We start from the raw sequence: 16,567 nt of genomic DNA on the forward strand, positions 1-16,567 counted from the left end.
GTCACTTTATATGATTTTAATAATAAAATAAAATTAGGTATTTGTATAATATCTATCAACTGGACCATTGATTAATATACAAAATGTGGACAGGTTATTACAAACTAACTCAATTTTATCTAGAATTTACTAATATCATTACGTTCACAACAGGATAAATTCAAGGAATTCAAGGAAAATATAATTTCTCTGATTAACTGGAAGAGAATTTTGAATTTTAGTTCAATCTTTGGTGTAAACGTAAGGGGAGTACAGGAGTTATTGGTCCCCCAATAACCTGACTGGAGAGCTATGAACATCCAAAAACTCATGAATGTCATTCACTGAATTTGGTGCAGCATAACATTGGTGAAGAAGTGTAAATTTGATAATTAAAACGAGAGCTCTTCAACATCGAGAGATGCCATAACCTTTTTATTATTTATACTGAAATAATTCAATTTTATATTATAAATCAAGTTCATTAATGTATGATATCAGTTTTATTGATTTGAATCCAATATGGAGTTAGGTGTTGCAAATTCAAACATGTTCCATTCATTTATGGTAGTGATGTACTATGTAGGTAACTTGCGACGAACAAAATATTATTAAAATCTCGCTTCTGTCCGAAAAAACATTCAGTAGAAACCAATGTAATGCTATAGGAGGCTTATGAAGAGTTTTTTCTTCCATAAAGCACATGTAGAGTAAGGCATTAAATGTTTACAGAGGGGAAACAATCAATGTCAAAAGAAAATGGAGCTGGAACTCCGGTCCATTTTCGGCTCTTACGGTGGTTAAAATTAACAACAACGTTGCCGTTGTGAAAGAAGATCATCGAATAATGTTAAGAGGTTTGATATTTTCAGAAATATTGACATTTTCATTGGGTGCCACCGACACCAGCATCAGAGGAATTGCACATGGGACGAGTTTCTGTGTGGTGGAATCCGAGGTTGCTCATATCCAAACAGCAGGACAATCGGGTGCAGGTTTGTTCATTAGTTAAATTGGTGTTGTAGGGAGGGAGGGGATCTGGTTGGTGGGGAGCTAGCGTACTGACTTTTCTCAAGTAGAGACTTGAGATTCTTTGAGGAAAGCACTTTGAGTGAGTACACCGCCTGCTGGATGAGACGCTAAACTGCGGACCCCTTGGCGCTTTTTGTTAACAGTGGACTGATCGGCATCATAAACACCAATAAAATCCAAAGTGGTGGCTTCAGCTGGAAAGTTTTGGCCACATAAGTTTTCAATATTTAGGGAATGACATAACAGCATGCCGTACCAGCACACAAAACGGTTCATTGAGCGTACTATAGGGATGCATCGACAATTCTCTAGGCCATATCAATCGCAAAAGGTCACATGTTAAAGCAACATGCTGAATTTTGTTCCACAATAATGCATGGCTGCACAGCGTAAATGTCGCTGTGCCTAAAGAAAATCAATGTCAATGTGTTCATTATCCAGACTATGGTCCAGATCTGGGCACATTTTGATTTTTTTGTTTCTCAATGAGAAGAAATACCTTCGTGGAAGCCACAGGCGGCACAAGGAAAGGAACTACGCCCGCCCCCTTCCCTAATCTGCGCATTTAGCACGCCATTGGGCTTAGTGCTAGGTGGGCTCCACCATCACCTAGTACTACGCTAAATACAATTAGTACTAAGCAAGTAAAACCCTCACCTATCAAACCGAGTTTCGGGATGATAACGTTTGATGGTTTGTTATGAAAGCATTATTTCAAATATTGTTTAACTTTTCGAATATGGTTTACCAAAAAGAAATACATATATTTTTCATCAAAAAAACTACACAAGACAATATTTTTAATTCCCAAAGGAGGCAGATAGATGGAATAATACGTGTATTAGCTTAGATGTAATTCTGCACTCTAGACCTTTAGAGGAAGATGGATCGAGAGAAAATCCCCACGTCCACACAAAATAAAAATAGAAGGCATAGTAAGCACGTTAACACTATTGCTCCCTTCCCTTCATCCCTTTGGGCCAAACCTCTCCGTCCCTCTCCCCTCGTCGTCTCCCCCCTCCCAGGCCATCCTACCATACCCCGCCTTCCTCGCCCCACTTGCGGCAGCCGCCCTCTCTCACAAGTGGCGCGCTCTCCACAGCCGTCGGACGCCTTCCCCGCCATAGGGCAAATAAGCGCTTGATTCCCGTTTGGTGGAGAGAGAGGGAACGAGCCGAGGAAAGCGAGCCACCGCGCTCTGTTCTTCCGCGAGGCGCTTACGTTGCCTCCACAAGTCTTGGGCTCGCATAAACCCACGAGAGAAGTAGCGTCTCCTTTATCTACATACCGCGGATATCTCCGTCGGCGTGTGTCCCGCCACGCATTCGTCGTAGTACCACTTCCGGCACAGGGACCAAGGAAGACGCAGTGGTGAGGCGTTCACGCGCACCCGTCTGTACAGGTGTTTACTGCGTAGGACTACCTGGCGAAATCGGGTGGATGTAAAAGGTGTACCGAATGGGACTGAATACGGATGATTTAAGTGACCAAAGAGAAGTGCCTTTCGAAGCCAGGAGATAAGACGCCGGGAGCACCGGCCAGGCATCCACAAGCATCCTTCGACGACCTTTCTGAGTTGAAGTTGCTTAGATACGGTGATAAATCAACCATTGTGTTTGCTTTTGAAAGAGGAGACCAAGTGGCCACAAATCGCTTGAGAAAGAAACCTGAAAAGAGTGGTGTCTGCGTCGCCAGTGTCAACGAATTCCTCATGCGATGCCTGACTTGCCGCGAGGCGCCGTTCCGTTTGGCAAACATTGGCGCGTGAAAAGATTCCCGAGCCACAATTATCACACCTATGAAAGTTGGAAGAGGTGACGGCGAAGCGGTCGTTTCTTCCGCGATTTGATTACCGCGGCACAGGAAAACCCTTGGCCTTCTCCGCCCCACCACCTGACGACGACTTGTTTGTATTATCCCTGGACATGTGCCATCGATGAATTAAAATCACCACTTAGTATTTCGAATTCTTTGGTTACGCGGGAGAAAGTCGTGTTCGTACCCCTCCCCCATCGCTCTCTACGAGCCCTACCGTCTCCCTTAAACTCCGCGGAACGCTATTGGCCGAGGCAGCTGTAAGAAGGACAGAAGGCGATTACGAAACCTCGTTAAGTGAAGCGCCGCCGCGCCCAAACATATTTTAGGGAGTGCCCTTCAATTTGAGCGATCCGGCGGTTTGGTGAACCCGTCACCTGGCAACACAACAAAAGCTCCTCTTCCTTCACCTTCTTCCCCTTCCATTCGCAACATCCCCACTCCACTCCTCTAGAAAACATACGGAAGGAGATTTGAGAAGTCACCCACGGGCAACGCTTGGAAGTTTGACCATTCAGACCCTACAAAAACGAAGGCCCGAAGTCTCTCTTCCGATTAATCGGTCGATTGCCGAGTATCGACGAAGAATAGTCGACACTAAAGAGAAGATACTAGTACGTCCACCGCGTCTCGTGACCTTCCTGAGCTTCTTTCTCCAGCGCACGTGATTCTTGACTATCATCCGTAGCTTTCTTCATTGTTTGGTCGGTTTAGTGTCCGCGCTGTTCGTATTCGTGACTTTCGAACGTGTTGGTGGAGTGTGCATACAGGCGGGAAGCGTAGCGGACGTGTGCTGTGCCTTAGGATGGTTATGTGAGGGAAATGTACCGCTCCATTGCACCTACAGTTGACTGATGAGGAATTCGTTCCATTACTGGCACCAAGGTAAACTAATTGCTCAGCGTCAGTCCTATGCGTAATATCTGCCAGGTATTCAGTTGGCATTTTGAGCGCATTCCCCCGCTTAAGACTGAGCGTGACAGAGGGGGCGTGAGGGAGACGGAGTGGACAGTGCGACTCTTTTCCGTGTGTAGTTTTCTCCCCCCTGAGGCATTCAGATAGTGAGGGTGAGGAGGACAGCCGGGCAGGAGAGATACGTATGGTTGTTGGCGCTGGAGATTTCAACGCCCGATACACTTCCCCCACGCGTGAGATGTGATCGGGAAAGTGGACAACAGGTCACGTAGGATAGTGTGAGCGTCGATTAAAGAATTCGAAATGGAGGAGCAAACGGCATGGCTGCTGGCCCTGCAAATCGTGGCTTTATGCTCCATTGTGGCCGCCCTCCTGCTGTACCTAGGGAGAAATCTGGCGTGTGGGAAGCATGGGGGTGGGTGCGGAGGTCTGTGTGTCGGAGGTGGCAAGGGCGGCGTCGCGGGGGAGGACACGGATGACGAAGTGCTCGGCGAAGACAACCCAGGGTGCGGTGACGGGGTACTTCGACTGGGCCGCAGGAGTCGCGTAGGAGGCGGGAGGTCTGTGCTGGTGACCTCGTGCGACGGCGCCTTCGGCCTGCAGATTGCCCTGCACTTGGATCGTTTAGGGTTCAGGGTTTTCGCGGGACTTCGGGATGTGGAGGGACCGTCGGGTAAATCCCTGACGGCTGCCATCGCCGCATCTGCAACATCACCAACCCTGAGGATAGTGACGCCTCTGGATGTGACGAGAGAAGACCACCTTCATGATGCTGTAGAATTCGTTCGAAGACATCTTCCGGCCGGCGAAGAAGGTAAATCTTTCATTGAGAATGTATTTTCATTTCCATATAACTCACACTGCATACCGGAAGTAAAATCATCCCACTTTTGTTTTAGAACATTTAGCAAGTAGGCAATGTTTGACTAATGTCAATCTTAAAATGAAAGAGAATCGCAGAGAAAAATACATTATATCGCTTTCCTAACAGGAATACCTATAGGCACAAAGAGGTGAAGAAACTTTGACGGCCGTTAACGCTGCAGTACTAGTAGGCGAATGAGGAAGTAATACCCGAATTCATCCATCCTTAGCAACTTTGCGATTTTGCGTAGAAAACGAATTTATGTGAATAAAAGTCATGAGTTTGGCCTAGAGAATCTGTTTTGACACTATTTCGTTATCATCTCAGGTTTTTATGATTATCCTCTCAAGGATGAATATTTTTCAGAAGATAACGTCAATTCGTGCTTGGTTCAGACGGAGTTTTGGGAAGATTTGGCAAGTTGGTAAATTAAATATAAATACAAACGCTTTCTCTTTGATCTAGAAATCGGCTAAAAGTGACTTTATCTCAAATTATAATACGGGAGAAATATTACTCAATAGTTTCTATTAGAAATGACCATATTATTTATTTGTAAATGAAAATTCTAAAATCTCTTTCCCTACTTTCATAATTAAAAAAGATATACTATTAAACATTTTTGGAAACCTAATTAAATGGAACTAGTTAAGATAATTATTCGTTAGGTATGGATTAAGTATTTTGTTGCTAATAGTTATTGGCAAGTAATTTAAATATGTTAACCACCCTACATATGAGCTCTTACTTTTGTCATTATATTTTATATAATATATTTCAAACATGAGTAAAGTTTGAATAAGAAATCAGGAAGAGAAACTTAAAAATAAATTTAAAGAGCTGCAGAGCTTTACTACGCCGTAACGCAACCTACAAGGGACGAAAAACTGCAAAGGAGGACATAACAACCGCTAAAAAGCTGACTGGAAGGAATTCGCCTCTCTCCCTATCACTCCCTCTCAAAAAAAAACCCACGCACGACCGAGGAAAGAGCCAACGATCGTTGCTTCGCTTCCGTGGCAGTGTTTTGCTCTAACAGCACCTAAAACCCACCACCTTCCCCCTCCTCCGCCGACTGACCTCACCTCCGTGTACATTATGGAATGCCACAGGGCGAGCCAACCTCACGACACTTAGCGGAATATTATTTGTTCTCTGGGTTTTCATTGGCAGCAAAATTTCGGAAAGTCACTCGGCTGGAGATGCTAGAGTACACGTTATTTTGAAAAGTGAACTGTACATTTTCACAACACCTGGTTGTTACGACATACTTAGGTTTCATGAGTCATCGCGAAGCCATTTGATTTTACACATGTTTATTATGACATCATGTGATGATAAAATTTTTCAAGCATATTAATATCATTTTTGGGTACTTCTTGTAGGAATATGACTTCATCGAAAGTTTCAATGCGTTTTTTCAAAAGGTTACCATTTTCACACGATTATTTCCGGGAAATTTGTTATATTATAATTTACATATCAATGCCATTTTAATTCCTTTTCTTATCTGATTTTGCGAATAAACTGTTATCAAAAAGCCCCAATCGTTTTCTTTTTGTTGTTAGTTGATGATTTACATTTTTAGCGGGAAAATTATTAATTCAAAATCAAGAGTTCAAAACTTCCGGTCTCCCTCATGATATTGGCTAATGCAACCTCTATTAAAAATGGTTCCCCTTTCAGCAGATAGATATATTCTGAATGTAGTTCAAGGAACTGGTTTAGTAGACATAAAGATATCTATATGAAATGTGCTGCTGATTGGAAGGTACTCTTCATTAGCACCCAAGATAGTGTCATTGCCCCTTGTCATCATTTCGAAACGAACATTCCGAACGTGTTACGGAATTTTCTCTGTGGCAGTTTTCACTAACTTCTTAAGTTTATGAGGACAGCGTATTAATATTTTTTCTCTTCTAATCACGCAAATACTCCATTAGTACCTAAATAAACTATTTTAAAAGTAGAGACAGCAAATATCTATGACCTTATCTTCTTTCTACACTAATGCCAATTGAGACAATTTAATACGTCAAGTTCCTTTAAGTGAAATAGGCGACCGCTGTTGACTAATGTGCAGTGATATACTATGTGAAAGTCAGCTATTCACTGAGTGTTGCCACCGATGTTTATCGCAGATAGTGAAACACTTTCCTTCAAATTATCTACTAACCAATCGGAGAATGCCATTGGTAATTCACGATTTCTTTTTCTTGTTGGAGGCTTAACCACGAGTTTTTAGTGTGATGACCGTATACTTAGTTTTTTACATAATTTCCTTTGAATCACTTCATTACCTGACGATCTCTTCAAGCCGGTAGGGGAACCTCAGGTGAATTACGCGGTGCAGAGATTACTTGCATTTGATAACGATTATGCATTACCAAACCTAAATAAAAAATACTCGTGCAGACAGTAAAATTTAGAATAGCTCGGGAATTATTCATTTCAAAGAAATATCCTAATTTTCGCTTCTACTATAAAGGGAAAAGTAAAAACTTCAAAGTCAATATGTTTTCTTAATCGTTCCTCGGCATTTTTAATTAATATCATAAATACTCGCCGAAGACTTAAAATTTCACCGTAGCTGAGAGAGAACTATCCCGAGGTCCTTTACTAGAATATAATTCACCATATTTCAAAGTTCCCAAATTAATATTAGAAAAAACGTCGAGTAATACACATGTGTTCTCCCCTAATTCCTCAGGAATATTTTAAAAAATCTCCAAGACCGGGGAAAGGCTGAAATGACACCAATAAATCACCTAGACTTCTAGCCATCTACTACCTGATGATATAGTGATATAGTGATACTCCACAGGCGATGATTAATCAATAATGCTCAACCGGAATAAGGCGATATACTCGTAAAGTATAATCACAGGATACAAAAGATAATAAATACATTTCTACAAAAATTCAAGCGTAAATAGTAAGGTCGAAGTTCATTTTAAATAAGCAGCAAGTAAAATAATTTAAAAGCTTTTTTCCTAAACTCTAAATATGTTTCAGTGTTCACAAAGTTTAATCAGAATCCGCCAAGACATTAATGTATAGGTGGAAATTTCGAGAATGCCTAAGGCATAATTCCCCGCCCCTTCAAAAAGCAAATATTTTTTAATAAATAGTCCAGGGGATCTTGCGAACGACCTTCACCCACCAAAAGGGGATTTATGTGAAGTGTTTACTTGTCGATGTAAATAATTGTTCATGGGGATGATGACGAACCATATGTAAGCAGAGCGGTGATTTTTATTTAAGTTTCTGCCGGATAGATATGTACACATTAATACAAACCCACCGAGTAACCAATACATTTCAAATTAGAAATGATTTTCTGCGGGCACATTCAGCCGGTGAGTAAAATTCATAATAATCACCAATCAATCCGATGAATGTTAATTGAAGCTTTCTATTTTACACCATTCTATACCGATTTCTTTGAAATTGAATGGAATTCCCTGTCGCTAACTTCTCAGATTCTTTTTATTACGCCTAACAATCCATTCTTCACTCCTCTTCGATTTTATTTAGTCTATATTCATGAAATAAACAAAAAAACAGTGAAATGATTGCTTCGGGAAAGATAGTTTATAAAGGCCAGAGAATGTAACATCTTAATCAGAATACCTTGAATGCACGTCGCTATGGGCTCATACGAGTGTACGTCAGGAATATATTCACGACTTGACCTACTGGATGAATAAAAACCGTTTAAGATTAGTGATGACACTGTACGCATGATTCAAATATCACATCAAAATAGCAAATATCACACCAAAATGGAAACTAAAAGGAAAGTGACTACCGTACACATCTGTACCATATAAGAAAACATTTTTCAATTGCACGGTCAAGCCAAAGGAATAAAAAAGCAAAGGCATTATACTTATTTGAGAAGTATATATTAATGAATTGCACTGTAAACTTCAAGATCCAATCTAAAGATCTCCTCATCGTTGGTGACCGAACAACATTTGTCCTTCGCTTTAAAAGCGTTTAGAAGGTTAACATATGTCAGTTGTCTTTCATGTTGGAAGACATTTTCTTATTGCTCCTTAAGCCTTCCCTGCATTTTGGTGTGTCCAATTTAACCGGTTATTTGTAGTTAAACAGAACAACCTTGAATGACCTTTAGTACGATACTCTTTTCATTCTCTTCATATGCATCAAATCATCAGTTATATACAATACTGAAAGTTACAATACGATGTCTATCATTATACTATTTACCAGAATTGTCCATGTTGCTGAAAAAGTTTTCAAAAACGATCAATGATTGAGTATTGTGAAACTAGACTTACTGTGGATAGTTTTTTTAGAAGATAGCAGTAGTTCTTACGTTGTGAAAATCTAGTAACACATAATATTTTGTTAATAAATACCAGTATTTATTCATAAAAGAAGGTTTTTTTTCCTTTTTATTATCATTATCAAGGTGTCGTAAACTAAGGCGATTATTAAAATTTCAAGTTAATTTAAACAATCAAGTGGATTTTAAAATATTTTTATCAAGAAAATCAGTAAGATCTCTAAAGTGGCGTCAGAAATTGTAGAATACTTTGAGGTTCAACCGATAAAAAGATTAATTTAATATCAAGTTTATTTGAATAATGGCACCATATTCAATTTCATGACGAATAATCAAAAATATTTGGAACTTTATCACTAATATATCTAATATCCAAGGTAGCAGGATGGCATATATATTTTTCACAAAAACAAATAAAATCGAACGATCGGATAAATATCAGTCTTCTTATTACAACTGATATTTATCAGATTTATTGTTACGTATTCGGGTATTCCGTCGTATTTTATATGTTTCTAAATATAACACCAGCGTCTCTTGTTTGAAACAGTATTTTCAGCATGGTAAAAAAAACCATAAACACGGTTTTTAACCCGAAGGTCGGTTCGATAGGTGAGGGTAGAGTAATCCATTTTAATTGAAAATTTTCTGGCGTAAAACTATATAGGGAAGTAGTGATTGAATTTTCAACGATTAAGTAGGAATGAGTAACGTATATCTACATCCACACAATACCCCGCAAACCGCCGCAGGGGGCGGGGCGGGGTGTTAGGTCACCACCCGTAAAAAGGAAATATATAAGGGATATCGTGTATTCAGAGTGACAAATTCGTTTTTCAAAGTCAAATTCGAAATCTTATAATAATTTTCCAGTTCTTACGATAATTTTTATTTGCCTAAAAGGTTACCAATAATACCTGAACAAATAAGCACCACAAATACCTGAACAAATAAGCTAACCAGATTTTCTTTATCTCGTTCTGTAGGAGTGCTGACAGATTTTTTGACGAGAAAATTATAATATTAGGGGCGGGGAGGCTCCTCTGGAATCAGGGAAGGGGCATAGAACGGGGAGAGACTCAGGCGCCAGTTCTTCTTCTACACTCCAGAAAAACGCGTGAGGTGTGGTCTCTTAGGCTTGTTTTGTTTTTGTTTGCCGGGCGAAGGACTCTTGAAGGACGCTCGGTCTGAACACCCTCGCGTCCTTGCTTAAGGCAGTGATTCTTCCCTCTCAAAATGTCACGCCGCTTATAGAAGATTTCCAGTTTTTCTCTCGAAAGCCGAGGTTAGGAGGCAGCCGTGGCTTTACAAATGGCTCTCGTCCGGAGGAAATGGTTGCGTTCGCATGCGCATAAAATTTTATGCGAGAGAGAATTAACACCACCATTGGACTTAGTAGGCCAATCATGGGCAACCGGGAGAGGATGCATGAAGTTTCACGCCCAATTGAGTACAACTTTATCAATTTGAATGCCCATTGAGGAGAGCTGCTTTTCAAGAAAACCGTGCCTCATTTAAAATAATATATTTACCGTGAAATAATGCTGAATTCTTCTGATATTATAAGAGTAAAATTGTATAACGATTCCCAGAATAAAAAGAAAAATCTCGCTTGATAAACTTTCTCAAAACTTGCGATTAACAAATAAAATCTCTCAAACTGATACTAACTGATAATGAGTCAGCAAGAGTTATTCAAAAGTTCTATACATATCATAAATGCCAAGAGTAAATTATAACATCTCCTTCTGCTCTCTAATCGCCTTGGTTAAGTCCCTACACATAATATCTCTTTTAAGAACGAAACCCGAGGAAAAAAGGAATATCTAATCTTGAAGCTCCTCTAATAATTATAAAATATATTGCACTTTATTCGCAGTATTTTACGATCTATTCTTACAACGATAATTATGAAAGTAATTCTTCGCAGTAACGTGAGCTTCGTTTTATCATTCACTTAATTGATGGCGTATTTTAAAAATGAGATCATCATGAGATGAGAGATAAGAATTTCAATCACAATAGGTTTACATGAGTTGAAATAAGTAATAGGTTCCATAAAAACACCTTACCTAAAACCTGTTATAGTAACTAAATTTTAAAATTAATGTGTTTAAATTAAATAAATTAAAAAGCAGGTTAGTATAGCCTTTTAAAATGTAGTCTGCCCAAATAAGTCACATTTTAAGAAATACAGCATGAAAACTTTCTCTAAGAACTTAGAGCGCGACATTTAACCACAAAAAATAAGATCATATAAAAACAAATGGAAGTAAAGGGAAACTGGCGTACAAGCAGAGAACCTGGTGAAATTCATATTTCGCCGAGTTGGAAGAGCTCGAGAAAGCCAAGACTGTCTAGAATAGAAAAAATATAAATAAAAAATTCACACCCAAACGTTTATGTATATGAATAAGTATGTATTATTATATTATGTATATATATATAGGAATAACGTGTGAGTGATATTTTTATGTGTTTCTATATTGTTTGTTGCTGCCAATTTATTATTCAACACTCCCGGGTTACATCGACGAAATCATCTATATATATATATATATATATATATATATATATATATATATATATATATATATATATATATAAGGCCGAAAGCTTAAACAATCCACAATGTGACACAAATCTTTTAAGTGTGACTATTTTATTTGTGTTCAATTGTGCCGACCAAATATTATATATATATATATATATATATATATATATATATATATATATATATGTATATATATATGTATATATATATATATGTATATATATATGTATATATATATATATATATATATATATATATGTAAAAGAGGGTTTTCAGTAATCGCAAGTGTTGAGAAAACTTTTTCATGTGCTGTGAATTATAAATTATGGAAAAGATCCCCTACTCACGCAATATTTCCTCATTGAATAGAAGTGAAATGAATATCGTGACCACTACCTAACGAACAAAACTGTTATTATTAGTAAAGAAAATTGGTCACGCTCGTAACTGAAAAGGTCTTAGCCTTAAACAAAAGAGGCAGGTATGATAAAATATGCAAGGAATTATAAATGATTACTTCACAATAAAATAAGAAATATCAGCAATGCCAAATTTAAAAGCGTTCATTAGACGATCAAAGCAATAATATATTGAACATTTATATTTCAAATAAAAACTAATTAAGTTTGATCCACCAAATGAACAAGAAACAAGTCGTCACAGCAATTAATTACGGCTTTTAATGAAATTACTTTAGATAATAGCTCTAAAAAGGTGTATTTCAAATTAGTTCAGGTGAACGGATTCTCGTCAACTAGAAAATATTTCAGAGTTACAATCAGCTTTAGGTGACAAAATCACATCCCGTTATCCTTCTCATTTCTATGTGGACCTACACAGCCTGAGGCGAGATAAAACCTTGTTTCGAAAGTAGATTTTGAATGGCAACAGCCCTTGTGTCCCTTCACTTTTTCAACACGATTTCTCATTTTAAAGACTGCTTTTACTTAAAAGTAAAGAATCCCTGCATTTTCTCTCGATGTCAAAATTTGCTAGTAAACCAATCGCTAGATTTTCTAGTTTCAAATGGGAGTGAAATGTTCTTAAGAAAGCCATTCGCGCGTAGAGAGAGAGAGTGGTCATTTAACGTCAATAAAAAATAATCGAATCTCAGCGGACACTAAGAACGGAGAAGTCGAAGAGGTTAAAAAAGATTTTCGAAAAGAAACGGTCGACTGCTTGCCGCAAATGGTTTCACTGCGTGTTTGAAGGTGCAATAGGAAGCATCTCCCACTTCCCCAGCAATGTGGATTCCTTGCTGACGTATGCAGGCATGGAATACGTACCAAAATACTTCATATTCCTCCGGTATTTTGGTTTACAAAAAGATGCTTTTAGCAGCAGTAATTTTGCATGATTTAATCCGTAAAAAATGCGGATATATATAATAAGATTTGCGTTCGATTTCTTTCCAAAATATATATCGCCAATAATCAACTTTCAATACAAATAATTAATATTTAAAAGAAGAACAATGCGTAATGTTTTGTTCCGAAAAAATAGCATTTTTAAATGCCAGGCCTTACTCTGAAAGTTGTTGACCCAAGTAAATGGCTGAATCGTGGGCAGCGTTAGCTCATCGAGAAGGCCAAACTTAACGTAAAGCTTTTCCTCGTGCAGAAAGAGTACCGAATGTAATCTTAACCGATTTGACGCTCAATCCCGCGCGCGAGTGAAACAAGACTCGCGAATACTTTTGCTTCTCGAATGAGCACCTACCTTTTTCACGTGTTAAAGAGTTCACGAGGAGGAGCGTGGAAACCTTTAGAGCGTGCGAGGAAGAGCCTCTCTCTAGCTCTCCCCAGCATCCTCCACTCACCTCTCTTAACGGGAGTTCGACCTCTTGAGGAGCCGCCGGGGAGGAGGGCGCACAAGGGAACGAGGGGCCTCCCTCACTCCGCGGCCCCTTGCTCCTCCTCCCCGCCCACTCCTTGCACTCTACGACCCAAAAATAAAAGCGGTGTCGGACTCCGGAGGGTCGGGTCGGGGGGAAAGGGTGGAGAGAGGACTGGGAGGCGCGAACTTCGTCTGCGCCTTTGATTCTACTGCGCCGTCCCACACCTCTCCAACGGCGTACTTGTCGCTACAAGAACTGGCAGCGACGCGCGATGGCGTCATTTACAATCCTCTGCCTTCGGGGATATCGCATCCACGAGTCTCGTCGACGGAGTGGAGGCCCAACATGGTGTTTTGCTGCTCTCTGGTGTGACCCAGGATCAAATCTGAGTCATGAAACCTTCATTCGGACCTGAGATCGTGTTTCTTACTGTCATCCATCCCCGAGATCGTGGGTGCGAAACCTAATCTTCATGCGATTTGGAAACCATATGCGGTGTATGAGAAGGGATCATCATTACACCTTGATGCCTAATTTCACGCAGCTCGAATTCAAACCTGAAGCGAACTTCGATTCTCACCCATTAAGCCAGCCCCCAATTTTACGTGTGGTTTACTGATTTTTCTGTAAAGGCGACGAATGAGTTAATGTGATACTGAAAACACTATATTAATAATCTTATTATTATTATTAATATTATTAGCAGTAGTCTAATGGGTAAGAATATGTTTTCTATGGACCCTGGAACTAATACACTATGCTGCACTCCTAAGCCCTAGCACAACACAAAAGATCCTCAATACCCCAATTACGTCCGGCAAGTACTCGTTATTTCGTCCTGAATACTTTCTATCCCCTTCATTCCCAATCCAAAACATCTATTCTTTTCCTATCTCTACCTAGCTTTCCCATATCGACATTCTATTACGATCTTTGGTACCCCATATCCTTTCAGTATCTCCTGAATCCATTTATCATAATTTGGCAAAATATTTGTTTTAATAATAGATAACATTATATAAGAAACAGAGAAAATCTGTCTAGTTCATGAACAATTATACACTAAGCGTTATAGAGAAACCTAGAATTGGACATTCGAAGGCTGAACACCAGATTTAACTTATCAAAAAGGTGTCAATAGTGTGATTTTACCGATGATATGATAAAATAATCAAAGTCCTTTAACACAGCGGTATATGAAATTGAAGAGTACGTGATTATGGACGGAGCGCTGTAGGTATGGTGTAAACATATCCCTTGTGTGATGGTAAAGGTGCGGTTGGTAATCTTAAAGTGTCATTGTATATAAGAGCATTTTATCTCCTATCTGTTCTTCTTGTATGTATGTATGTACGCGTATTTGCGTTATAACAGTGACCGTTGGCCAGACTTGACCGTTGCCACCAGGACAATTGCCTAATTGCAACGAGATTTATATAATAATAACAGTCGCATAGCTCACGGAATACATATAAGCAAAGGTTCGTAGGCTCGCGAGAGGAGTTAAAGTTCATTCACTTTTACACCCATGGATCACGAATTATGTGGTTATTGACGAATCTACCATGATAAAATGGAATTTTTCTTAGAAATCAATAAAAAGATTGTTCGATGCTAAAACGAAATAATTATGGAAACTGGCTCGAAATTCTTTTCAGTGAGTTTTCTGACTGCAGCTATTCAGCCGACGACCATGCAGAAGTTATTCTTGTCGGCCTCAACCTGCCACTCAACAGGTGGTAAGAAGTAATTAAAAAAAGTAAGGGAAAAATGCAAAGTGAAAGAGGGAAATGGCTTGCCTTTGGATACACTGAAATGCACACTGGGTGTGGCACAGGAGTCACCTGTATGGACGCATTTCTTCCTTTCATTGGCACACAACCAGATTAAAATCCCATAGGGAATAAGAAATTTTCCATGCGAGAATTATTTTTTCATTTCTTGGCATCCACTCCTCTCAGGCGCTTGCCATCCTTAGGTCTTGGACTGGAAGTTTACCAGCTGCTACACGGAAACCGATAGATTGACAGCTCTAATCCTCGGGGTACATGCAGATCGGGACACAGGCTATAATCCCAATTAGACGAAGAGACTTCAATTCAAAGATACGGAATAAGAGTAGGAGTTTATTTATTTTTGGTGAGAGCGATATGAATACATTTGACATCTTCGCTTTGTAGGTTGCTCCTTGCGGTGGGAAGAACTTATGCCTATACGACAAAGTAGCCTCTTTCACGGAGAACGGGGAGAGGTGGGTAGACATGTGCGTACGCACGAACATATGCATTGATATAAAGGGGAAAGTATTTCCGAATCTAGATCTGGAGCAGCGTGGGAAAGTCGCCTTGCCCTTGAGAAAATGTGGGCCAAAAGCTGGATGGAAAGGAAGTAAATCCGAGGGGCACTTGGATTTTCGTGTTGGGCTTTTGTTACTATTCAATTTGCACTTGGTCGTTAACTACTTCACGCCATGATTATCTACGAAGCTGGTTCATTAAGGGTTTTTTTTGTTCCCTCCCGTCTGGTTCCAGTTCGAAAAATGGCTAACTCATACAAATAACGACTCTGTCTTTTGGCTTTGGGCTAAGCCAGATGGTTATTGGGGCAGTTCCGGAAGTTTTCGATGAAACCAAAAAAATATGGAGGGCACTTCTTAAATTATGAAAATTGCACCTTCCATAAAAATTGAGGAAAATCATTCAGCCGTTACATTTTGCCGTAAAGTCCTTGGTGACTTTACAATGAGTAGCTTAAGTACCACACCTAATTCTTTGAGGCTGTTCCTAAGTTCAAGAAAATACGCCCATAAACTATATCGCCGCGTGCAAGTATTTGAACTGCATTCCGTTTATTTATCAACAAGAATATATTTGCATTTTTTCGTTTCCAGCGCATATAATCATAACTCTTTCCTTAAACATTCCTGCAACTCCATACATTTTTAATTTCACAGTTATGTAGTGAATAAGCCATTGCCGACTTTCTTTTAACAGCAAGAATTTAAGAACAAAAGTTCTTTTAATATTCATCCCAAGAATGGCAACACTAAATGAAATGTTAGATGATTCCATGACTGAATGCTTTCTGCATCATTTATTCAATTTTACATACCGATCAAAGCAATATTTTAATGTTCTTGAAGGATCGAGATCATCACATCTATCTAAATAGTTGACACTTACCGATATGACAATAATCGAATTGACAGTGGCTTGCCAGGTGATCGCCACTCTCATTTTCTTGTGTGTTCATATT

General features: G+C 39.3%; 1 protein-coding gene across 1 annotated transcript in view; it reads left to right on the forward strand.

Moving 5' to 3' along the window:
* Positions 1–2,125: 2,125 nt before the first annotated feature.
* LOC139687456 (uncharacterized) overlaps positions 2,126–16,567 on the forward strand; it is a 74,176-nt gene continuing 59,734 nt past the window's right edge. Inside the window, exon 1 of the mRNA XM_071584622.1 lies at positions 2,126–4,555. Coding sequence (XP_071440723.1) covers positions 4,045–4,555 — 511 coding nt within the window. The 5' untranslated portion in view covers positions 2,126–4,044. The remainder of the gene's footprint in view (positions 4,556–16,567) is intronic.

This window comes from Hetaerina americana, unplaced genomic scaffold (assembly GCF_022747635.1).
Source record: "Hetaerina americana unplaced genomic scaffold, ioHetAmer1.1.p SCAF_2, whole genome shotgun sequence".
Lineage (NCBI taxonomy): Eukaryota > Metazoa > Arthropoda > Insecta > Odonata > Calopterygidae > Hetaerina > Hetaerina americana.